Source organism: Vulpes lagopus, chromosome 3 (genome assembly GCF_018345385.1).
Source record: "Vulpes lagopus strain Blue_001 chromosome 3, ASM1834538v1, whole genome shotgun sequence".
Classification (NCBI taxonomy): Eukaryota; Metazoa; Chordata; class Mammalia; order Carnivora; family Canidae; genus Vulpes; species Vulpes lagopus.
The window spans coordinates 131,369,488-131,394,617 of record NC_054826.1 but is presented as its reverse complement, the minus strand read 5'-3'; the positions used below and the strand labels follow the sequence as shown (position 1 = coordinate 131,394,617).

The window sequence follows — 25,130 nt, the reverse complement described above, 5'->3', positions numbered from 1 at the left end:
TATTAACAAATTTGAAATTTTTCTTTATTTCAGAACTGCCTTTATGTACAGACATCATAAAAAAATGCACATACACTGGATCTCTTCCAAGGAACAGAAGCTGGAATTAAAAGTTAAAAGCATTTAAGAGAACTGAAATTGTCCCAGAGAAGTTCTGAGGATCATGCTTCTTTAAATGTCCTTGATAACCTCTTCGAGTTCTTCCTTTGTGAACATGTGGAAATTCTGGCCAGGCTGCACCGTGGCTAGCTGCAAAGAAAGCAGAGAAGGGTTGACGAGCTGGGCTCAATATACCATGCAGATAGCACTAGGTCAGGAGAAGCTGTGTTAGTGATGCAGCTGTTCATTAGGAACTAAAGGATCTGCTGTCCCAGGGATATCCTTTCCAGCCGTGGGTTCCTAAAATAGCTCTCTGACTCCCAAATTAAAATTCTTATTGACCAAATTTTCTATTTTGAGGTTAACTTACCACATAATAGTTAACCAAATGCCTGGTGTCATTGTCATTTCTTGAAGTTACTTAAACAAGGATCAGAAAAGCAACAGCAAATTGCATAGCATCAGTACTTTTTTCTGTTAACGATTCCTTTAGAAATATATATATATATATATATATTTTTTTTTTTTTTAAGAAATATTTTTAAAGTGTATTTACCCACTTGCAAGTGAAGCTTGTATTGTGTGACCTGTTTCTTGGCCACTCAGTGTTTCAATTTCCATCAGTAAAACGGGATTAATAATAGCACCTAACTTATACAGAAGTTGTGAAGATTAAATGTGTTAACATATGTAAAGTGCTTACAACACTGCCTAGAACATTATAATAAGTACTAAATAAAAAACAAAAGTATGAAATATTAAGTATATTTTGTTTTCTCTAAAATTGTTCATAAGGCAACTTAACCACCAAATTTTTGTTTTTTAAAAGGACTGGTCATGAGGGGCACCTGGATTGCTCAGTCAGTTAAGTGTCTGTCTGCCTTGAGGTCAGGTCATGATCCCAGGGTCCTGAGATCCAGCCCCACATCCAGCTGAGCTCTGGTTCTGGCTCTGGCTCCCTGCTCAGCAAGGAGTCTGCTTCTTCCTCTGCTGGTTCTCTCTCTCTCTCTCTCTCTCTCTCTCACTTTCTCTCTCAAGTAAATAAATTAAAAATCTTTTCTTTTTTTTAAAGAAGAAACTTTTTAAAAAATTTTTAAATTAAAAAATAAAAGGCCTGGCAATGAAAATGAAGGATTCCATTAACACTGACAACAGGAAATCAGTTGTGATTGGCAGATATTACTAATAACCAACAATCCAGATATAATCTATTTAAGCTATAAAAGACCAAGGTCAGAAGATGGTTAGTTGCACATTTAACTAAAACTACCAACTTTTCCATTACCTCTGCTGATAACATAGTTCCCCATGTTTTGGGGGCAATACTAAGCAGTAGATGTCATTTCCTCATATTGCCTTTTTCTTTAGACTTTAAAATTAAATATACTAGGGCATTTTTGGTAATATTCATTACTGATATTTAAATAATTTGAAAACTGCCAGAATTAGCATCATCCAATTACAGGATGTTTATTATTTTCTGCCTCATCTAAGGTAAAACAGAATACTGCACATTAAAAAATATATATTTTATTTATTCATGAGAAACAGAGAGAGAGAGAGAGAGAGATAGGGAGAGAGAGAGAGATAGGGAGAGAGAGAGGGAGAGAGAGAGGCAGAGACACAGGCAGAGGGAGAAACAGGATCCATGCAGGGAGCCTGACATGGGACTCGATCTCAGGTCTCCAGGATCAGGCCCTGGACTGAAGGCGACGCTAAACCGCTGAGCCACCAGGGCTGCCCAATACTGTACATCTTTAAAAAATCTATTTTATTTACTTATCTATTTATCTATTTATTTACAGTGGGGGTTGGGGGAGGGGGGGCCAGAAGGAGAGAGAGAGAGAGAGATTATCTGGAGCAGACCCTGTAAACCCAACACAGGGCTCGATCTCATGATCCTGAGATCATGACCTGAGCTGAAACCAAGAGTCCAACACTGAACGGACTGAGCCACCCAGTCTTTATATAATATCACTCATCACTAGATGAATAAAAAGAACTCCTTGGATTTGCATAATGATAATTTTATTTATATAATATGAAAGATACTCTTCTATTTTTCTTATTCTTTCAAAAACCGTTGTGAGGGGGCACTTGGGTGGCTCAATCAGATGAGTGTCCAAACTCTTGGTCTTGGCTCAGGTCATGATTTCATGGGTTGTAGGATCAAGCCCTATGTGGGGGCTCTGCTATCATTTGGGAGTCTACTTAAGATTCTCTCTTCTCCCTCTCCCCATCCCTGTGCACTCACTCTCTAAAATAAATCTAAAGAACCAAACCAATCTGAAAAACACCAAAAAACACCACAAAAACAAAAACCCAACTGACCAATCTCTGTGAGATAGGTAAAACATACTTTCTTTCATTGAATAATAATTATTAAGCACGTGTGTACTAGTACAATTGTACTAGGCACTAGGGATCCAAAAATGAAGAAAATCTCTTATTTACTAAGGGTGCTGGATGCCAAATACTTTCAATGTTAGGTGTTACAACAGAGCTAAGCATATGTAGAGGCACAAAAGATTGACCTAAGGGAGGTCAAGAAGGTTTCAAAGAGAAGCAACTTTTGAGTTCCTTTTTTTTTTTTTTTTTTTTAAGATTTTATTTATTTTAGACAGCAAGAGAGAGAATCCCAAGCAGACTCCATGCTGAGTGGGGAGCCCAAAGTAGGACTCAATCTTAAGACCCTGAGATCATGACCTGAGCTGAAATCAGGATTCAGAGGCTTAACCCAACTGAGCCATTCAGGCACCCACTGAGTTGTGTCTTAAAGTTTTCCAAGAATGGGTCAGATAGTGGAGGAGCAGAAGGGCACATTGAATGTGCAAATGCACAAAAGCATGAAACAAGATGATATATTTGCAAAACAAAGTGATTCTGAATGGCTGGAGCAGAGGTTGCTTACAGGATGAGATAAAAATGGGAAGGGGAAGTAGGAAAGACAGTATATTTACTGGTTATAAGTATAGGACCTCAAAATCACAGTGGGTTCAAATTTTGACTTTACCATTTACCAATTCTGTTATTTTGGGCATGATTCTACCCTCTCAAAGCCTCAGTTTCCTCTTTTGTAAAACAGGAATACCCATTTGGAGAGTTGCTGTGAAGATTAAAAGAAATAATTGCATGCAAAATGCTTAGCAAGGTGCCTAACAGATTAAACATTATGACTTAAGAATAGTGAATCATACTGTGGAAGAAGTTTCAAATTCATCTTGTGGTCAGGAGTTATAAAAATGTTTTTAAGTAGAGAACAAGCAAGACTAGATGTGTAATTTAGAAAATCAACTTCAGAAGCACAATGATGGGGGCTGTAATGAAATGAAGGATAGCAAAACTACAGGCAGGAAAACTAGTTAGGAAACCTCTGAAAATATACAGGGTAGGAGAAAACGGAGTTCCTGAACAAAAGAAGGCACTTGAAAGTAGGGAAGGAGAGGGGGCACAGACATGAGAATTATTTAAAAATGTGCAAAGTCAGTGAAGAGAATGATTCAGTGAAGGGAAAGGGGAAGCCAGAGTCGTCTCGGTTTCTGCTGTGAATGACAGGTACCCCAGTGGTGTCATCTGCCAGAATTAGGAAGATGAGAAGATGAAATGGTTTTCAGGAAAGATAATGTTTAGTTTTAGAATTGTCAAAATTTTGAGGAGTCTGCTTCAGAAAGGTCAAATAATAGGTCTAAAATGTGACCATGAAATCTGACCAACAGGAGTTATCTTAGCAAGAAGCAGTCTGAGGGAAATATTAAGAACAGAAACAAATGGTAGCGACTGAGGAACAAATGATGGGGAAAGCGCTGAAGGCAATGAACAAAGTTCTGCTGGGAAGAGACCTAGCAATAAAGGTTACAAAAAAGGATGAACAGAATAGCTCTCAGCAATAAAATATAACAGACTACTGATAACACACAGGATGGATCTCAAAATCATTATGCTGAGTGAAAGAAGTCAGACACCAAAGAGCACACACTGTGTGACCCATTTACATGAAATTCTAGAACACCCAAAACAAATCTATAGGGACAAAAAGCAGATCAGTGGGAAGAAACGGACTAAAAAGGGACATGAGAAAACTTTTTGGATGATAGAAATGATCTATACCTTAACTGAGGTGGCAATTATGTATTTGTCAAAATTCACTTAACTGTACACTTAAAATAAGTGCATTTTATAGTACATATACTGTATCTCCACAAGGTTGGTTCTGTTTTTTTTTTTTTAAAGACAGGACATAGATAGGGGGCGGATTTAACAAAAGTGGATTTTGTTTTGTTCTCTTTTATTTTTTAAAAGATTTTATTTATTTGAGAGGGACAGAAAGAGAGAGAACATATCAGCACAGGTGGGGGAGGGGCAGAGAGAGAAGCAGGCTCCCAGCTGAGCAGGGAGCCCAGGACCCCAGGATCATGACCTATGCCAAAGGCAGGCGCTTAACTGACTGAGCCACTGAGGTGCCCCTGTTTTGTTTTCTAAAAAATATGTGACTTGGAAATTTTTTTTGTAGAGGAGAGGCTAGGGATCCAAGGGACAACTGATGGAGCAGGGACCTAAAAGAGATGGAGGAAATGCTCTAGAGCAGTGGCTCCCAAATGTCTGACTTTCTCAGACTGACCATCACATTCACCCAAGGAAACTTCAAAATACAGATTTCTGGGCTTCATTTCCAAAGACTGATGGACAGTTAGATTTAGAAACATCAGTACTGGTGGAGTAAATTGTCTTGGACAGCGAAGTGCCCTTTTGCTTAAATGTGAAAAAAACCAGTCAGGTATTAATGCAGTTAATGATAGGAAGGAGACACGTCTGATGCTCTTTTCAAAGCAACACTGAAATTGAATGAGCCAAAAACCTTTGCAGTTTCAACTGAACCAAGCAGGCCTCAAAACTTTTTTTTTTTTTTTTAAGATTTTATTTATTCATTCATGAGAGACACAGAGAGAGAGAGAGGCAGAGGGAGAAGTGGCTCCCTGAGGAAAGCCTGATGTGGGACTCAATCCCAGGACTCCAGGATCATGCCCTGAGCCAAAGGCAGACGCTCAACCACTAGGCCACCCAGGTGTCCCAGGCCTCAGAACTTTCATTGTGAAATCAACAGAGCTACCTACGAATTACTCTGAGAGGGGTAGGGGATTTTCTCAGCAGAAATGCTAAGACCCTATCTCATTCAGTACCAACACAAAGTACTAGAAAGGAAATGACAAAATCCCTCCTAAAGGGTCAAGATAGGCGGTATCATGGCATTTGCTGCGCTTGATCATCTCAAAGACTGGCAAGGGTAAATATTTAAAGATCTTTGCTAAGAAAGTGAAAAACAGTATTTACATAGTAAATTTTTCCGTTTCCATTCCAAAGGCCTCCTCTCCCCATTACTGCTCAAGGAGCAACCCCCCCCAACCCCTACCCCTTTCTCCAACTCCACTCAGACCTTCCCACCTTTAGGCCAGCCTCTGTTTCATCATCCAAGTTTGCCACTTTCACTCAGTCTGTGGAAGTGGCTCTACTGGTGAGCCATCCTTAGGCCCTGAACCAGCAAATCTCCACCAGGGATTAATACAAACATACAGTATCTCCGGATCCCTGGGTGGTGCAGTGGTTTGGCGCCTGCCTTTGGCCCAGGGCGCGATCCTGGAGACCCGGGATCGAATCCCATGTTGGGCTCCCGGGGCATGGAGCCTGCTTCTCCCTCTGCCTGTGTCTCTGCCTCTCTCTCTCTCTCTCTGTGACTATCATAAAAAAAAAAAAACAAAAAAAAAAAAAAAAACATACAGTATCTCAGTCTATGTTCAGTACCGCTGATAAATACTATGGTAAGTGCTAATTGGTTTAATTACAGATTTGTGATTACAACTGCAGTTGCCTTTAAAAATTTTGTCTAATTGAAATATAATATACATACATACTATGTCTACTATCCAGACTTTTTATAATAATCTGTTTGATGATTCCAGCTTCTCCTAGTTTTTTATTTTTTTAAAGATTGTATTTATTTATATGAGAGAGAGAGAGGCAGAGACACACGCCGAGGGAGAAGCAGGCTCCATGCAGGGAGCCTGACGTGGGACTCGATCCCTCCAGGATCACACCCTGAGCCGAACCGCTGAACCACCCAAGTTTCCTTCTGCTAATTTTTAAAAATTATTTTTCTCCATTAGTATTTTATTTTATTATTTTTTAAAGAAATTTTATTTATTAATGAGAGAGAGAGAGAGAGGCAGAGACACAGGCAGAGGGAGAAGCAGGCTCCATACAAGGAGCCTGACATGGGACTCGATCCGGGATCTCCAGGATCACACCCTGGGATGACGCCCTGGGATGACGGTGGTGCTAAACCGCTGAGCCCCCCCGGGCTGCTCTCCATTAGTATTTTAATAATGTTTTAAAAGATTTTATTTATTTGAGAGAGAACGAGAGAGAGCAAGCATTGGGGGGGGGGGGCAGCAAGAGAGGGAGAAGCAGACTCCCTGCTGAGCAGGGAGCCAATTGATGGGGGCTCATTCAGAGGGCTCTCGATCAATTGATGTGGGGCTCGATGGCAGGACCCTGGGATCACGACCTGAGCCAAAGGCAGACACTTGACTGAACCACCCAGAAACCCTCTATTAGTATTTTAATGTAGCCCAGCAATCCTTTTACTCATCCTGGTCTTCCTTTTCCCTATTCAAAATGACTCTTCCAAATAGTTCCCATTCTCCTAAATTCCACTGTTGCATTCACCCACCCTCAGCAGATGATGTAACAATCACTAAGGAAATACAGGACCTCTCCTCTCCCAATTCACCTGCAAACCTACTTGATCTTTACTCACTACCACCTCCTTTTCTCCCATCTACTCTTAGCATCCTAAATAAGGGCAGTCAGAATCTGGTCCACAACCCTCCATGTCACCCTTACCATCTCACTACCTTTTTTTTTTTTTTTACCATCTCACTACCTTACAATTATCTTGAACCCCAACAGTCAGAAAACCCTCAAAGTTCCTTTTATAAGGGGGGCCTGGATGGCTCAGTCGGTTAAGGTCCAACTCTTGGTTTCAGCTTAGGTCATGATCTCAGGGTTGTGAGATAGAGCCCTTCATCATTGGGCTCCCCCTTCAGTGAGGAGTCTGCTTAGGACTCTCCCTCTCCCTTTGCCGCTCTCCACACTGTGTTCTCTTGCACAAGTACGCTCTCAAATCAATCAATCTTTTAAAAAGTTTTTTCCTTTTACATACAATATTATTTCACATCTTTGAGCCTTTGCCCATGGCTGTTCCATCTTCTTAGAATCCCTTCTCTTCTATTCTTTAGCATCACCTCTTCCAGCCAGCTTTCCTAATGTCCTAGTATATGTTCTTGTGACAACATGTTCTTGTGACAATATGTTCTTATTACTATTATAGAAGTATTGTCTCAAGCTGTTATTATCTATATGGCCCCTATATCATACAGTATACTCCCAGAATGGGAACTGGATTTTCTGTCTGTATCCCTGGCATCTAGTGTAGTACTGGACATATAATGGCTATTCAATATTAAGCTGAATGAGTTCTAATCTTTAAATCAATTCCTTCATTTGTAATATGCCTTCCCTCTTTTAGTTTTCCATCACTAACCTCTGCTTTTGTTTCTTTTAGCATGCTTCTATACACTAGTTTCTTCTCAGTGTATAAAAGTTGTTTTCAAGTCTTTTCTCATGCTTAAAAAGACAAAAATCCCTTTCTTTAATGCTGCCTTCTGCGGATAGTAATAACTCCTTGAGAAAGGAGCCCACTCTTGTTTTATCCACCTCCCTTCTACTCTTTAACACATCCAATTCTGGCTTCTGCTGTTATCACTTACTCAAAGGATAGTAATAACTTCTGAAGGGATGAATGATCTCCATCCATTCAACCTTTAGCAATGGGAGCTATGATATCCGAATAAAAATAATGGAACAAAAAATACCTCTATATTAGTTGCATTCAGCTTCTCCTCCATTACTTGCTTGAGGATGATGAGTGAAGACTTGATAGCTTCTTTCAGTGTCATAGACTTGAAACAAAAAGGGTAAGGAGAGTAGCCATTATAATTTAATTCCACTTTCCTTCAAAGATTTCCCCTGTATCTCCCTGAAGAAATAACTTGGCAAATATTAATAAATCAAGTGGCTTAGTAAGTACAGTGCATGACAAGTATCTCTAGAATTCAAGTAAACCGTTAATACATTTATTCAAAGGAAAAAAAAAATCTTATTTTGAACCAGATCAAAGTTACCCACTTTCATCTATGTGATCTTTGAAAAAGTGGAAAGGGCTACATTTCCCTAGTTATCTTCTTTAATACAGAAGCAAGATAATATTGGGAATATTCTATGAATGAGAATTCCCAAATAATCTAAAAAGGTTGCCCATTGATTTGGCAAATCTGCTCTTATACTGTTTTGAACCCATGAACCCAATTTTTTTCATACATAAAATCAAAACTACCAGGGGTTCATGGAAGCAGGCACCATATGAATGAGTATGGCAGCCTTCAACTACAACGATGAATTCCCCAAAACCAAGTTTTCCCAGCCTACAAGATAAAAAGTACCAAATACCTACTTGCTTCAAGAGCCAGACTAGGAAATATAATTATTAAGTAAAGCTGTAAAGATAAAGAATAAACTGTGGTAAACCTACACCATGGTATACCACTCAGCATTAATTACTGTTAAGTACAAAAATGTGAATGCATCCTAAAAATAATATATTGAACAAAAAAGAGCAAACACAAAATACGAACTATATGAGTATATTTATAAAAATGACAAGAACAGACAAAACTCATCTATAGTGGTAAGCGTGGTTACCAGGGAGGAACAAAGTGACTGGAGAGGAGATAAGCATTTTAGGGAGTGAGGGAAGTAGTCTACATTTTGTTTTAGGTGGTACTTACAAGGGTATATGTAACCGTCAAACTCCTAGAACTTAACTCTTAAGGTCTGCCCACTGTATTGTATGTAAATTATACCCTGATTTTAAAAACAATAATAAAAGTTGTGAGAAGGCTCAATTACCTTGTGGTAAACTTCTTGCAAGGAGCTTTGGGCACCCTCTGAAGCAGAGCCAATTGCTCTAGCATCGCACTGTACAAAGGTTCCAGATGGGTCCATATGAAACCTACAAAACTCCCCCAAAGGAGGGGTGGTTAAAATGAAGCGTGGTGGCATTTTAAGAAACAAACATCTCACTGAAGAATATAAATGTTTGGCTCTGCAGCCAGGAAACCACCAAAATACTGAGGCACAGATCCAAAGACATTCTGTGCCTAGAGAACCAGATCTTTCAAAAAGTATTTAAACTAATAAATTCCTCAGAGATTCAGAAGTACAGATGATATAAATATTGCACCTGAGTAGGCTTACCTAAATATTTGAGAATAAGGAGCAAATCAATGTTCTAAAGCAAAGGTCTAAAATGCATCCTGACCATAGTAACAAAGTTACTTTTAATTCTTCCCAGAATTAGCAGTGGTGTCAATAGTTTTTCATAGAATCCCCAAATTTGTCTTTCTATATAAAGAGCACACAATCACTGAACTTTAGAGTTAGACACCCCTCATTTTTTGTAATTCTATAATAATCTTCTCAGTTGATTTAAGCAAGTCCCCAACCCAAATTAAAATTTCTACCAAAAAAGAAACAGGAAAAAATGGCAAATTATTCTTACAGCTGAGGTCCTTTCTCATCAACTCCTCCAAATAACAGTGCTACTCCAAAGGGACGAGACTAGAACCAAAAAACAAGAGGTCTTAAGATAAATGGCTATTGAAGTAGGCGGTCAGAGGGGCTGAGAAAGGTATGTTCAGAAGACAAATATCCTGCATCCCTTAGAACAGCAAGAAAACTTGACACAAACACCACACTCACCATGGCACCTGGATCTGCATCTTCTTCACCAAACTGTAGAGCTAGATTGGACACAGCTTGAGTCACACTTTCCACTGTCATTGTCTCATTGTAGGTGAACCAATGGTTCTAGAAGAAGAGCAAAATGTGGTCTACCTCTTCTTTTTCTTCTTCTTCTTTTTTTTTTTTTAAGATTTATGTATTTATTTGAGAGAGACAGCACATGTGGTGGAGGGCAGAGAGGGAGAGAGAATCTCAAGCAGACTCCCTACTGAGCACAGAGCATGATGTGGGGCTCACTCCCACAATACTGAGATCATGACCTGAGCTGAAATCAAGAGCTGGACGCTTAACCAACTGAACCACGCAGGTGCCCCTAAACGGTCTACCTTTTAAATAAGAAAAGCATTAAAGCAGCCCACCATCCCACTACACACATCCCTGTGAACTGTGATTGTAAGCTGAATGCTCAGCTCCATTTCGTTTTCCTTAACACTAAACTCAAATGCTTGGGACTACATGAGGAAGAGAAATAGCTCTGCAAATAAACTCTGATCAAAAGGACTCTTAAGTAATGACAGACTAGAGGATGACTCCATTGAAAACCAGGTAACCCCTCATATAACCAAACTTAGTCTTTGCACAAAGTGAATGCTAACAGTTAAGTGCCACTTTCCCTCACAGACCTTATCTCATCATTGTGTTTATTGGTGTTTAAATTTTTTTAAAGCTTTTATTTATTTGAGAGAAAGCATGCATGATGAGCAGGGCAGGGTGGGGGAGAGAGGAGAGAGAGAGGGAGTAGCAGACTCCCCAATGAACAGGGAGCCCCACGTGGGGATCAATCCCAGGACCCTGGGATCATGACCTGAGCCAAAGGCAGATGCTGAACCAACTGAGCCACCCAAGTGCCCCACTGGCGTTTAAATTAATGACTTACTTGTATATAAGTCTGACAGCAAAGTTGAAAATAAATGCAAAAAAATTTTTACCAATCAGATTTTTTCTTACTGGTCTATTCTCCAAGCAGAAAATATCAGTATTCCTGATCAGTATCTGTCACCTGGAACCATAACATTACTTGCCACAGGAGAGCGGTTATTTGCAAGCCCAACACCAAAGCAGTTGGGATAGAATGCCCTTTAGCTACATCCACTTCTTGCTATGGTGCTCCCACAAAAAGTCAATTAGGGAACAGAAGGCAAAATTGCTTTATATAAGGCAAATCAAAAAGAAGCAAGAGACTGTCAGCACTATTTGTCAGCTTCCTTAAAGCTGCAATGGTTGGATGGCTAGACCCCAAGCCTCAGAAAGTTATAAACTAGGGATTCTATCCAAAACCACTCCCAACAGCTACATTTGATATTAACACAGATAACCCACAAGATAGCCCAGGCAGCTATATCGTCATTAACAAGGAACTCAAGCATCATGGTAAAAAAGAGAGATGATGCTAATTTTACCTGTGTCTCCACTCTGGCTTTATCAATTAAAGTCTTAGCATCAGCAATTAGCCCACTCATGGCACAACCTGCAATGTAAAAGCAATAGTGACCCAGGGGCCAAATCCTTGCAGACTCTTTCATCCACTCAGGAAATAACTGAAATACTGAAATGGAATCATGGCAGCCATATAGCAATCCCATGGCAATATACCCAAGAGACAGATGGGAAATTATTTGATTAACTGTACTGAACACAAATATAATTATATTACAAATAAATAAAAAACCACCCACAATAACACAGAAGTCCAGTAAGATAGAAGACAGAAAAGAACAGCCAAACAAACATGATTTTCCACATATTACATCCTTAAGCATCCCTTTAGCACTTTGTGACCACAATGCACTTTCAAAATAAGCAAACACTAGTATTCCAACAGAAGAAATAAAGATAAAAAATAACCATCTCACTATGAGCTATGGTGAAAGACCCTATGATAAAATCAAAAGCTTTTTCATCTTCCTGACCAAATACAAACCACATAGTTTAGAGAGAAAGTTTATCTAACAGTCCAAGATGCCAAAGTTATGGCTATTACTTTATATGCCATGACTCAAACTCTGTATCTCCAGCCTAAGCCTTATTCCCACATTTCAAACCTATAAAGCCAAATGACACGCTTAATATATCTCCTTGGACGTACCACTGACTCAAATCAAGTTCTTTCCCTTCTAGACTCCTTGGCCCTCACAACCTATCAGACCCCAAATTCTATCAGTCTCTATCAAATTGACCTGTCTGGCATTAATCCTACTTTCTCCATTCTCTGGCTACTGCTTTGGTTAAGGCCCTCATTATTTCCATGTGGATTAAAGGAAATTTCTTACCTGGTCTCCCTGTTTCCAGTCTCAAACCCCTTCACTCTACCTGCAACCTTGTTAATCAGAATGGCCTTTCTAAAATATTCATCTGATCATATTACCTCAATGCTTAAAATCTTTCTCATCAATGCAAAAGGATCAAGTTCAATCTCTTTAGCATAGCATAATAAAAAGAACTTCCAACTATCTGATCCCAAGCTCACTTCTTGATATAGTCTGCCTCCCAATTATACCAAACTGTTTGTGCCAACGTATTCCATATTTTACACCATCAAGGGTTTCTATTCTCTCTAACCACAGTGCTCTCCCTTGCTATACCCAAACACTTGTTCACTTGGTGAACACTTCCTGATCTTTTGCAATTCAACTCAGCTCAAGCTTCACCTTTATAGAATCCTTTTCTCAACACCCACTACCACTGGCTCCAGACAAAACTAATTATTTCCTCCTTTGTACCCCTACTGAGCACATACTATAGCCTTTCTTAATACCTTACATCACTCAACTGCATATTCTTATTTACATGTCCACCTTCACCATTAGGCTGTATGTTTCTGAAATACAAGGACTATGTTTCATTTCTCTCTGTATCCCTGATGACTAGCATGTATCTGGCACACGGTAGGTTCTCAATTTGCTAAAGTAACACTGATCTATCTCCAAAAGAGAGGTGACTTGAGTTAAAATAAAAACAATGTTCTAATCTTAAAAGATTAAATCTCAGTTCCTATATCCATGAAAGAAATAATGTCAAGCTCTCAGAGTCACCAGAGCATTTGGTTCTAAGGCCTTCAAGTAATTATTTTACTGATTTTACTGATGTTTCATTAATAAGATGACTAGTAGGTTAAGAAAATTTGGACAGCCAACTAAAATACCACGCTATAAATAAGCAGAACTACTCACCCTGTAATACTATAATGATGCCAGAAGCTAAGGCAGGAGAATTTAAACAGAGACCAAAAAAAAAAAAAAAAAGTGCTGCGGTGTGGGTGAGGGATGTAGAGGGTGACAGGGAGTAAAAAGATAAATCTGAAAACAGAGGAAGAGGACGGATCTGCTCAAATATTCTTATGCTCTCTGAACCTTAGTCACCCTAAAGAGCTTTAAGAATTCCTCTTTTTAGTGGACACCTCTAGTTTTCCACATGATCCCTCTCATGGTTTTCTATCAGGATTAACATTATGCATCACTGAAGACCCAACCATCATAGGGAGCTGGCCGATTCAACCTTTACACAGTTCAACAACCATCATACATGCCAAGTCTAAATTTGAAGGAGAAAGGGACTTCTGGGAGTAGGTGAGCTCTACAGCTGCTTCCTACTATTATATTATGCACACTGGCCTACAATCTGAAAAACCATAGCTAACAAAGGAATAAGATATTCATCTAATATGCGCCTCCCTTGGAAAGCCAAAGAAGACTAACCCAAGCCAGATCCTACAGAACGGCTTTCCCCTACTCCTTACCTATGTGAGCATCGATCTCTACAATTTTCTCAATGCTGCTTGGCTCCATGAGTGGGGAGGTAATTCTCTTCTCCACAGCTAGGCACACACCCTCTGATGTCTGGATCCCAATGGCTGTAGAACCAAGCTAAAAAGAAACGTATTATGGTTATCGTGTACAGGTTAAAGAACAGTCTCACATACTCACCAGGGATCTCTCTGAATAACCTCACAAGACAGAAGTTTCAAGTCACATCTAGTATGCAGACCCCTAGTAAGTAATGTAGTATTCCTATCTATGGCAAGAGCACTAATTTACAGAATTTTGTTCTTCTAACGGGAAAGTTCACTAAGTTCTTAAAAATATGTGGGAAAGGATCAACTCTAATGCCAATATTTTGGAGGAGCAGATTCTAAAGTTCTAAACAGGCATGCAAAAAAACAATAAAACTCTAATGTTTTTCTTTTCACCTCTGTCATCTTGACTTGTCCCAAACGCTTTTATTTCTCAAATTTACGTGACCTCCAGAAAAGTAATGTATTTTAAAAAGAAAAAAAAAAAAAGGAAGAAAAAAAATCACAACACCCATTACCAACATAAAAATATTAACTTAATCTTTTGAGGTCACTAGCAGTTCACAGTATAGCTTAATTTCATCTCTCCATTTCCATGGCACCATCCTAGTCACCACCCCTCTATATTTCTTTATCTGCAAAATACATCAAGAAGAATAAACATATTAATATATAAAAGGCTTAAAATGGTACCTGGTGCCTAATAAATGAATAATAAATTTAGTCATTCTTCTTATACGCCTAGATTATTTCAACAGCCTCCTACTTAGGCTCCCCTACTTAATCTTTCTCTTAATGTATATTTCATGTTATGGCCTGACTGATCTAATAAAATGCTATTTTCATTATACTTTTCTGAAGAATTAACATCTCCCTATATTGTCTGTAACATAAAATCCAAATAAGCTTCCACAGCCCTCAAAACCTAATCTCACTCTTCTCTTCCAATTTTATTACTCAGTATTCTCCAAAAAAATCCACCAGGTATAGCCTAACCCATTTTCTCATGCTATATTATCTCCTACCCTTGCACTTCTGCTCATGCAGTCTCTCCCCTTGAATACAATCTTCTGACTATCCAAATCCCACCCACCATTCATAAAGCCTTCCATGACTAAATGTGCTCTTTCCTCTGAATTACCATTATTATTTAGTTAGTTCTACAAACCAATGCCTGCCAGTGCAAGCCACCAGACTGTTATTGCAAAAGATTCCAAAGAATTCCACGAATCATTATGTATAACACATTTAACATGTCTGCACACTGACCATGTCTCATACATAGATGTACTACTTTTCAAATGGGTAAGTTGTGACTTTAAGTGACACATACCAATTTTTTATTATATAATATCTTAATCAGTGTTTGCATGCATAACTCTAGGAGATGAACTATAAAAGAATTTTATGTAAAAAAAAAATGAGTATTCATACCTCTAGTTAAAAGGTATAGACTGAACACACACATTAGCTCTACTCCTTTCCCCAGCCTGGTAATAGTACAAGATTAAAGGCTGGGGGGGGGGGGGGGGGAGGAGATAAACAAATATACTGGGACAAAGAGAATGGGCAAAGACACGCAACAAAATTTCGAAGAAGATGAGTTAGTGATAAATTACTTAGCAGATCTGTGAATTCTGAATCCTAAACCAGTGGTAAAGAAAAATCAAGAAACTATCTGATTTATATCATAGAACCCCCCAAAAAAGGAAATGGTGGCAACAAGGACCTCTGGCAATAGACAGAGGAGCTAAAAAAAAATGTGAGATCAGTTCAATGTCTACCTAAGAAACAGATTTCCAGATCCCTGTCCCTGTGCTGTAAAGCTAGATAATGGCCTCACCCTAACTCCTGTAGAAGACTCTGAAGAGGGTAAAATAGAGTGGTCTTTGGGTTGGGGGACACTAAGCACAGTCAAAGACTACAGTGAAAATAGGGGTATTAAGTAAAAATTGACAAGCTTAATGTTAAGAACCTCAGCCTTTCCCCGTTCAGCTCTCAGAAACTAGTTGAAACGCTCTTCAGGCATGAAATGAGAAGGGGCAGTTTTCTCTAGAGCAGTGATTTTCAAACTTCTGAGCACTTCTGCTCTTTCTCTCAAATAAATAAATAAATAAAATATTTAAAAAGGGGGCGCCTGGGTGGCTCAGTAGGCCTTCAGCTCCAGTCAGGATCTCCAGTTCCTGGGATTGAGCCCACATGGGGCTCCCAGCTTGGTGGAGAGTGCTTCTCCCTCTTCTTCACCTCTCCCTCTACATGTGCATGCTCTCTAATGAATAGATTAAAAAAAAAATAAAAAAAAAAATCTTTAGGGGCACCTGGGTGGCTCAGTGGTTGAGCATCTTCCTTTGGCTTAGGTCATGATCCTGGGGTTCTGGGATTGAGTCCCACATCAGGCTCCCCATGGGGAGCCTGCTTTTCCCTCTGCCTGTGTCTTTGCCTTTCTTTCTGTGTCTCTCATGAATAAATAAAAAAAATCTTAAAAAAAAATTCTTGGAGTGCCTAGGTGGCTTAGTCAGTTATGTGTCTGACTCTTCTTTGTGTGTGTGTCTGACTCTTGATTTCAGCTCAGGTCATGATCTTAGGGTCAAGGGATCAAGCCCTGCATCAGGCTTCACGCTCAGCAAGGAGTCTGCTTGAGATTCTCTCTCTCTGCCCCTTCCTAGGTTCACTCTCTCTCTATCTTTCAAAAAACTCCTTAAAGAAAAAGAATATATTTCATCCATAAAACAAGAATAGGACACTAATAAGAAAAAGGAAAAAAACAAAAGAGCTTGGAATTTAAAAACACTTTCTTATGAAACTATTGGAGAACCTTTACCAAACTGAAGGAATACATGAAAAGAAAAAAGGATGACACACGGGAGCTAACACAAGAGGGAGTTAAAGGGAAATCCTAGGGTGATATTGACCGAATATAAATATATACAGCTGTGCAGTATGCCCAGAGAACTAGTCCAGACTGGAGCAGGTCAGAAGGCTCAAAGATTTATTTAAGAACCTTTTTTTTTTTAAGATTAATTTATTTGTCTGAGAGGGAGAGAGAGCTCTTGTGTGTGCATGCAAAAGAGGGGAAGGGGCAGAGGGAGAGAATCTCAAGCAGACTCCCCACTGAGCTCAGAGCCTGACTTGGGGCTTGATCCCACCACCCTGAGATCATGACCTGAGCCAAAATCAAGAGTCGGAAGCTTAACCAACTGAGCCACCCAGGCACTCCTATTTAAGAATCTTTAATAGGCTATTTCAAGTGCCTGGGTATTTTGAGAGACTTTGGGGATGATTTTGTAATATATAAATATTAAATTAAGCACATTTTTTTTAAAAAAAGAGGGTACTCAACTTCCAGGAAAATACTGTGCAGAAATGGGAAAATGGCTTACCTGTGAATAGTACTTATACAATCATACAGATAAAAATGTTGACTAGTGATCTTACAAAATTATGCTAAATATGATATATATATTGAGTGGGTCATCTTACCCCCACCACAGTAGGAAATTGTGTGTATGTCTATCTGTCTGTCTATGTGTGTCATTAGGGGCAGAAATTATCACGCTCCACAATATAAAGTCTGTGGATAATACCTAAACAAAACAAAACAAAACAATGTAAGTCTGTGCTAGAAATATGAAGTTAATGCCAAGAAAATTATCAGCTAAAAGATTTTTTAAAGTGTTGCTTTTGGGAAACTGAAGATAAAGGGGACAGTCTTCAGGGACTGCTGTTTTTTTAAGAAGTTTTTGTAATTGTTTTATCTTTTGACTCTGAAACTACATACAGTTATACCTTAATAAAACTTTTAATCAGAAAATATTATCGTTGAATTTAATTTGGCACTTAGTTGTTCTCTAGTTGTTTTATATATTGTGTATTGCTCTTAAATCTCCAACTGAACAGAAGAGGACAGAATTCATACCTACTTTTATTTTTTTATTTTTTATTTTTTAAAATTTTTATTTATTTACGATAGTCACACACAGAGAGAGAGAGAGAGGCAGAGACATAGGCAGTGGGAGAAGCAAGCTCCATGCACCGGGAGGCCGATGTGGGATTCGATCCCAGGTCTCCAGGATCGCGCCCTGGGCCAAAGGCAGGCACCAAACCACTGCACCACCCAGGGATCCCCCATACCTACTTTTAAATTTTATCTAGCGAAGTTGTTCTCAACCAGGGGCCACTTTACTCTCTAGAGGACATATATCTGGAGAGGAAAGTCTTGAGACATTTTTGGTTGTCATGGTTGGAAATGTATTGCTACTGGCATCTAGTGGGTAGAGACCAGTGATCCTGCTAAACATTCTACCTTGCACAGGATGGTCCCCCAACAAAGAAATACCTGGTCCAAAATGTCAGTCCCTGGGTACTATAATTATTTTGTGGATGAAATATTCTCATATTACAAGAATAAGTTCTCAGCATATAAAATTTGGCCTCCACTTAAATAACTTCCTAAGCTTCCACTCAAAAAAGGATTAATAGTTTCAAGACAGTCTACTTTATAAAATATATCAAAATCAAGATAATTTTCTTTTGAACATTTACACTCACCCCCAGATGTTTCAATATTAAAGTTCTGCCTAAACTTCACCCTAACCCTTGATGGGAACTGGGGAAACGGAAAAGCAAAGTGAGAGAACATTTAACTTTATGTAGTTATTTCTTTAGTATTTTAATTATAACCAATGTCCAGATCCTCAGTATAATACCTTAATTTTGATACTGCCACAAATTATTCTCCCCCCACAAAAAACCTACTCCAAAGGCAATTTTTTTCCATTTCTGCTGGCTGTATCTCACTCATGCCATCCATACAGTACCTTCAAATGACAATTTCTACTTGTCAGCCATTCCTAGTCATTTCTCCAGATCCTTTCATACTATTGAATATTTAAAGTTATCAAATTGCTTTCTCACTGGCAGCTCATAAATTGTTTAAATACCAGGTAGTTGGGCAGCCCCAGTGGCGCAGCGGTTTAGCGCTGCCTGCAGCCCAGGGCATGATCCTGGAGACCGTGGATCGAGTCCCACGTCAGGCTCCCTGCATGAAGCCTGCTTCTCCCTCTGCCTGTGTCTCTGCCCCTCTCTCTCTCTGCATCTCTATGAATAAATAAATAAAAATCTTTAAAATATATATATAAAAAATAAATTAAATAAATAAAAAAAATAAATACCAGGTAGTTTAAATACCAAAAAGCCTGAATTTTCATACAGGTTAAGTCACATCTATTAAAGGCCACATCACTATTTCTTAGTCCAACATAGGGCTAGGGATCGGATGCCACCTACCTATCTTTAAGCAAATCTGGAAAATCACAGTAAGGAGCTTAACGGAGAAACCCTCCAAAACTGAGGATTATTCTTGGTTTGCACATCTGGGTGGAACTGTTGTCTTTAGAGACTCAAAATAAATGCCACAGCTTGGAATTGTGATAGTTTCATACTTCATAGTACTGTATGGTTTCAATATAGGACAAATGTGATCAGAAACAAAAATAGGCACTTGTAGCTGGCCTACCATTTTCTGTCCCACCATCCATCATAGTGCATCTACTTCTACTTCTATGTCTTCAACTAATCAAAATCTTTTGCCCTTTTCCAGATTTTCTTATTAACCATTTCCTACAATACATTCTTTTTAGAACTGGTAACTTAGAGAGAAACACAGGAGCTCTCTTCAATTATGTGAAGAACGGTCTTTGGAGAAGGTTTATACATTCTGTATGGTTTCAAGGGCAAAACTAGGACCAAACAAAAGAAACTTCAGGAAGCTAGACTTTTCATTCAATACAAGGATAAATTTCTTAGCCCTTATGAATTGTTTTCTAACAGGATGAGCCATCTTGCAAGAAAATACTCTATCACTAGGACTCTATAAATATTTGAGGATGTAGAGGTGATTGAAGTACAGAGTGAAGGGTTGGACTAGATCAGGGATTCTCAACCCTTGCTAGATATTAGATTCACTGAGGGAGTCCTTAAAAATACTGATGCCTGGACTTTACCCTGGACAGTCTGTCTATATCAGAATTCAGACTATCCATAGTTCAACAAATGCAATCCCATGTGATAACTAACTTTAAGTATAGCTTACTTACTAATTTTTTACAGGTGATCATTTAAATGATTTGTTCAAAATGTCTCCCAGGTGCTAACTCTAGACTTCTATACCCCTCTCTGTATGACCAAGAAGATTACGAACACAAACGTGTCACTCCAGTCCCACGAGAAAAAGCTATATAATATATAATTATGAACAGTTATCTGTTCAAAAGGTTTTAGGAATGATATTGAAATTGCTATTAGAATGGTTAGTTCTTGGTTAAGGGGAGATAATATTTTCTAAAGAAATAGCTAATACACATTCACTCCAAATATTTTGCCAGCAAAGCATTAGGTTGCCATGAAATTTCAAAAACTTGCCACTTGATAGTATACCTTGATAGCTTCAATGGCATATTCCACTTGAAATAATCTTCCTTCAGGAGAAAAAGTATTGACACCCCTATAATTTAAAAAAAAGTATTAAAAATTGGCAGAAAAAATAAGCATAGATACATGAAACTCAAGTTCCTTGATATTTAGCTCAAATGGCTACAAGATATAAATATCATTATTCTTTCACCCAAAACAATCTGTAGCTATTTTTTGTACATTTTTGTAAAAGCTTTTGTACAGCTTTTTAAGAAAATGGAACTTATGTATGGAATACTTCTGTCCTATTCCCAGAGACTTCAAACTGATCAAATGAGAGCAGGTGACCTTCTGCCTCAACCCTGAATCAATCTGTAATTCCTTCAATAAATTCATGCCCCAAAACTACCAGGCGATTCCCAAGAAATTAAGTATTTATTCTTATCCTCTTCTCATTACATGGATTTGCTGTTAATATCTTACTTTTTAGTATAAGTCAGCTATAAGCACATTTATTTATTTGTAGCAATTACTATTAGTATCTTAACAGACGGAGGTCTGTGTAGTTCCTAAAGCCTAAGCTAATTTATTTATTCCATACAGATTTATATCCATTACATGCCAGACTTCTTTTTCTCTCCAAAACACTTCCCCATCTTTCCTTGCTCCAGTCTTTTGGAAATCACTATAGAGAAGACGCATCAGTCATGGTCTTAGCTACAGAAGTTTTCAGGACACAATGGACACTTCAAAAATACTTGAACAAATGAATGAAAATAGTTACAATCCTTGGTTTATGTAGTTTTGATTTTATAACATGTAATATGATGTGTAATACAGCATTTTCAAATTTATCAAAAACTGTCTTCAAAAAAAATTCATATATATCCCCCAAATATAAAACAGGTAATAATACAAGTTAACACTTAGCTGTATATCTACTATATGCCTCGCATTGTTATAAACCTTTAAATGATTACCTCACTTAATCCTCAAAGTAATCCTACGAAGTAGCATTTTGAGATAGATACTATTTCACAGATGAGAAAGTTGAGACACATAGAAGTTACCTAATTTGCCCAAAGTCCCTCAGCATATAAGCAGCAGAGGTGGAATTAGAATTTACACAAGTGACTGCAGAGTCCAAGCTTTTAGCTATTTCACTATACCACCTCTGGAAATTATTACTCTGGGTTAAATGAGGAGTGAAAGGAGAATCCCACCATCCATTCCCCTTTCCCAGAGGTCATTTAAAAAGTTCAGAACCTGGGGCACTTGGGTGGCTCAGTTGGTTAAGCAACTGCCTTAGACTCAGATCATGATCCAGTCCTGGGATCAGGACCCACACCTGCTTAGCAAGGAGCCTGCTGCCTCTCCCTGTCTACCACTCCCCCTGCTTGTGCTCTCTGTCAGAGAATAAATAAAATATTTTTTAAAAAGTTCAGAACTCTAAGGAACAACTTTTTTTAAAAAAAATATTTTATTTATTTATTCATGAGAGCAGACACAGGCAGAATTCGCAGAAGCATGCTCCCTGTAGGGAACATCCCTGGATGGAGGACTTGATCCCAGGACCACGACCTGAGCCAAAGGCAGAAGCTCAACCACTGAGCCACCCAGTTGCCCCTCTAAGGAACAACTTCTTTAAAAAAGATTTTATTTATTTATTTGAGAGAGAAAGAAAGCATAAGCACAAGGTGGAGCTGAGGGAGAGGGATAACCTGACTCCATGTTGAGAGGGGAGCCCCATGCAGAACTCGATCCCAGGACCCTGAGATCAGGACAAGCTGGTCAGAGGCTTAACCAACTAAGCCACCCAGGCACCCAATGAACAATTTTTAAAAATAACTGAGTGAAAAGCGAGGACAGAAGACCTGGACTTAAGTTCTAGTTCTGCAATTAGCTGTAATTCCCTCAAATGAAAAGCAAAAACCAAAACCTATGCTGCCTCTGTTACAAGATAATTAATACTGAATTTCATAAAGTATGAAAGAACTTTGTAAAGTGTAAAGTACTATGTGAATATAGCATTTTTACTCTAATTCAAGCACTTCATACTAGTGAGGTACTACCAAATCCTAACATGGGCTCTACTCTTAGCCCTCTAACTCAAACTTTACTGTTTCCCTGGGTCATTTTATTTACAGTAAGCACCAACTACTTTCAAATCTCTATTACCAGTTTGACCTCTTTCCTAATTTAAATGCCTCCTAAGCATTTTTAAAAGGATATCCCATTAGCACCAAACACTCAACATTTTCCAACATGAAATCTCTCTCTCTCTCTTTAAGATTTTATTTATTTATTCATGAGAGACACAGAGAGAAGGCAGAGACACAGGCAGAGGGAGAAGCAGACTCCCCACAGGGAGCCTGATGCAGGACTCAGAACTTGATCCCAGGTCTCAGGAATCACGCCCTGAGCCGAAGGCAGACGCTTAATCACTGAGCCACCTAGGCACCCCAGAAATATCTCTTTAAATCCAGCCATCCTTGCAAAATCAGCTCCATCTCCTGCCATTCCTATTTCATTTCTATTTTAAAACATCTCCAATCTCCCAGTTCCCCAAGCTAGAAAGTTCTGAATGATCTGACCCATTTCTCTCCATCTCTCATATTAACAATATGCCAAGTCACATCAATTCCTCCCACATAGTAACTCAACACTCTTCTTTCAGTCTCAACGCCCTCATTACCTTTCACCTATTATAACAGCCTTCTAACAGATATTGATTCATTCTTTCCTCTATTTCAGTCAAATAATCTCTGCAAACACAATTATAAAACTTAACAGGAAAATTAATAGCATATGGTTGCCCAAAGAGTAAGACCTGAACTCAACCACACATAATAAAACCCATTCAGAATCTAGCACCATCCTGTTTTTCCCATAGTTCACCATTCCCATACATACATGCATCATACATGCCACCCAGAACAGAATTTTCCCAAACGTGAACTGTGCTTTCCCACTGCCCTCCCTTTTTCATACTATATTCTTGGCCTCAAAAACTACTGACTTTTACAGTCCATATTTATTAAAATCTTCCTCTTTCTCAAGACTCAGTTTAAATACCAGCTCCTTTTTAAAGTTTTCAATAATCCTCTAATATTGAATGCAATCTCTCAACAAAACTCCTATAGTACTTGATTTGAATTTCTCTAATGACATGAATACACTTCCAATTTACACTATAATTATTTTTGTAAATAGTTCTTTAAAAGACAGTCTCCCATATGAGAGTAAGGATCTTGATTTTGTTCACTGCTGTATGGCCAGCAACTAGACAGTGCCTTGTACACAGCAAGCGTTCAAGTATATTAGCTAAGAGAATTTTAAAAAGCTGTATTTTAGGCATTCTTGGAAAGATACAAAAATGAGTAACACAAAGCAGTCACTGAAGATGTTAAAGATCACAAAATCTTAATAAAGGTTTTCTGATAAATCAGGATAACAATTTCTATCATGTACACCCTAACAAAATTCTATCACCTAAAGAAGATTCCTTTTAATGCTCTGGGATATACATACTAACAGTCATTTTATAGGACAGTAGGAAAAGCTGTCAGTTTTTAAACTTCACATTATCTATTCTAAGAGTCAGTAAAAGAATAAAAAAGTGGTAGTTCCAGGTGTTAAAATTTTGACAGGGTCAACGTATACTTTCACAAGAAATGCAGCTCCTAAGGACCTAGTAGGAAAGGAAAATCTGCCCTTCTGGGCTTTAAAAAAAAAAAAAAACACACACACACACAAACCTTCTATAGTAGATGAAAACCTAACTGACCAAAACAAAAACTGAAAGTGAAAATGTCTACAGCTTAAATATGCACAATTTAATATTATTTAGTACTTCCAAGTCCTGAAAACTGTTGCTTTTTAAAATAAATACAACAATTTCACAACCTTAATTTCGAGAACAGATCTGGCCCTAACACACAACTAGCTTGCTATAAGCTTCTTAAAAAGCCAAAAAAGCCCAGGTCTGGTCGACTCAGCGTGATGAGGAAACTCTTGAGAACCACTCTAAATTCCAGTTCCTATAAAATCAGACTCCACACTCTTATCTGTGCAGAACTGAGAATGCCTCGGCGCTTTTGCATAAAAGTACACATCCCAGCACGCCCTCCTAAGTTTCAAAGAAAAGGCCGCTGTATTCCCACGACTAAGGAACAAAACGAGGTTGTTTCCCTAGAAGGAAAGGGGAGCTGAAATTATGAAAGCCATTAAAGAATCTCTAGTTGCTTTTTCTTTCAGGCAACACGTGCACTTTTTTTTTTTTTAAAGGGAGTCATAGCACGAAATGATGAACGGGGGAAGCGGCGACCCCTGGACTCCTCCGGGTTAAAGGTCGGAGCCCCGGCCCCTCGGCCTCTCTGAGCACAAAGCGCAGCTTCCCGCTTCCGCACCGAGCCGGGACCCAGCAGTGACTCAGCGGTAGGACCCGGCGCGAGTCTAGCTCGGGGAATCGCCCCGGGCGGCCGGGGACGGCAAGAGATGCCCCGGGCCGGGCCAGACTCGGATTCCCGGGGCGCCCCATGACACGGCAGAACCCAGGCCGGGCCGGGCCCCGGTCCTGCCCGCCCAGAAGCCCGGCCCCATCTCCCCCACCCCGACGCACAGACCTGTCGTACTCAGACCGAGTGAGGAACATGGCGAGGGCAGAAGGCGGCAGCGGCTACGCGGGGTCTTTGAGAGCCAACACGAGCCCGCCGGCACCCAGCTCGCCCGCACCACCACAGCGCGAGGCCCTGCTCCCGACCGCGCGTGCGCCTGCGACCCCTTCAGCCCGCCCGCCTGTGACGGCCTCCGATTGGTTGGTCGTAGTTCCCGCCGACGTGATTGGCCCAACGTGCCTCCCTGCCAGGCCGCGGTTGGTTTCGGGGAGGGCGGGACCAGGGCCGAGCTTCCGCTT

The 25,130-nt window shown here is 39.3% G+C and overlaps 1 protein-coding gene across 1 annotated transcript; it reads right to left on the bottom strand.

Annotated features, from left to right (window-relative positions):
- On the bottom strand, positions 1–24,999 carry PSMA5 (proteasome 20S subunit alpha 5). Its single transcript, XM_041749703.1, has 9 exons — positions 24,841–24,999; positions 20,240–20,306; positions 13,751–13,877; positions 11,415–11,482; positions 9,973–10,080; positions 9,773–9,831; positions 9,121–9,223; positions 8,028–8,114; positions 1–249 (listed from the first exon to the last, which is right to left on the bottom strand). The coding sequence occupies exons 1-9, from the start codon at positions 24,867–24,869 to the stop codon at positions 172–174; spliced, it is 726 nt and encodes a 241-aa protein (XP_041605637.1). The 5' UTR covers positions 24,870–24,999; the 3' UTR covers positions 1–171.
- Between the last annotated feature and the right edge of the window lie 131 nt (positions 25,000–25,130).

Excerpts from the sequence above, each read along its gene's own strand:
- PSMA5 (XM_041749703.1), bottom strand. The coding sequence starts at position 24,869 with ATGTTCCTCACTCGGTCTGAGTACGACAG. Across the intron at positions 20,307-24,840 it reads ACTCGGTCTGAGTACGACAG|GGGTGTCAATACTTTTTCTC; the intron begins GTCTGTGCGTCG and ends TTTAAATTATAG. Across the intron at positions 8,115-9,120 it reads TGCAAGAAGTTTACCACAAG|TCTATGACACTGAAAGAAGC; the intron begins GTAATTGAGCCT and ends TTTTGTTTCAAG.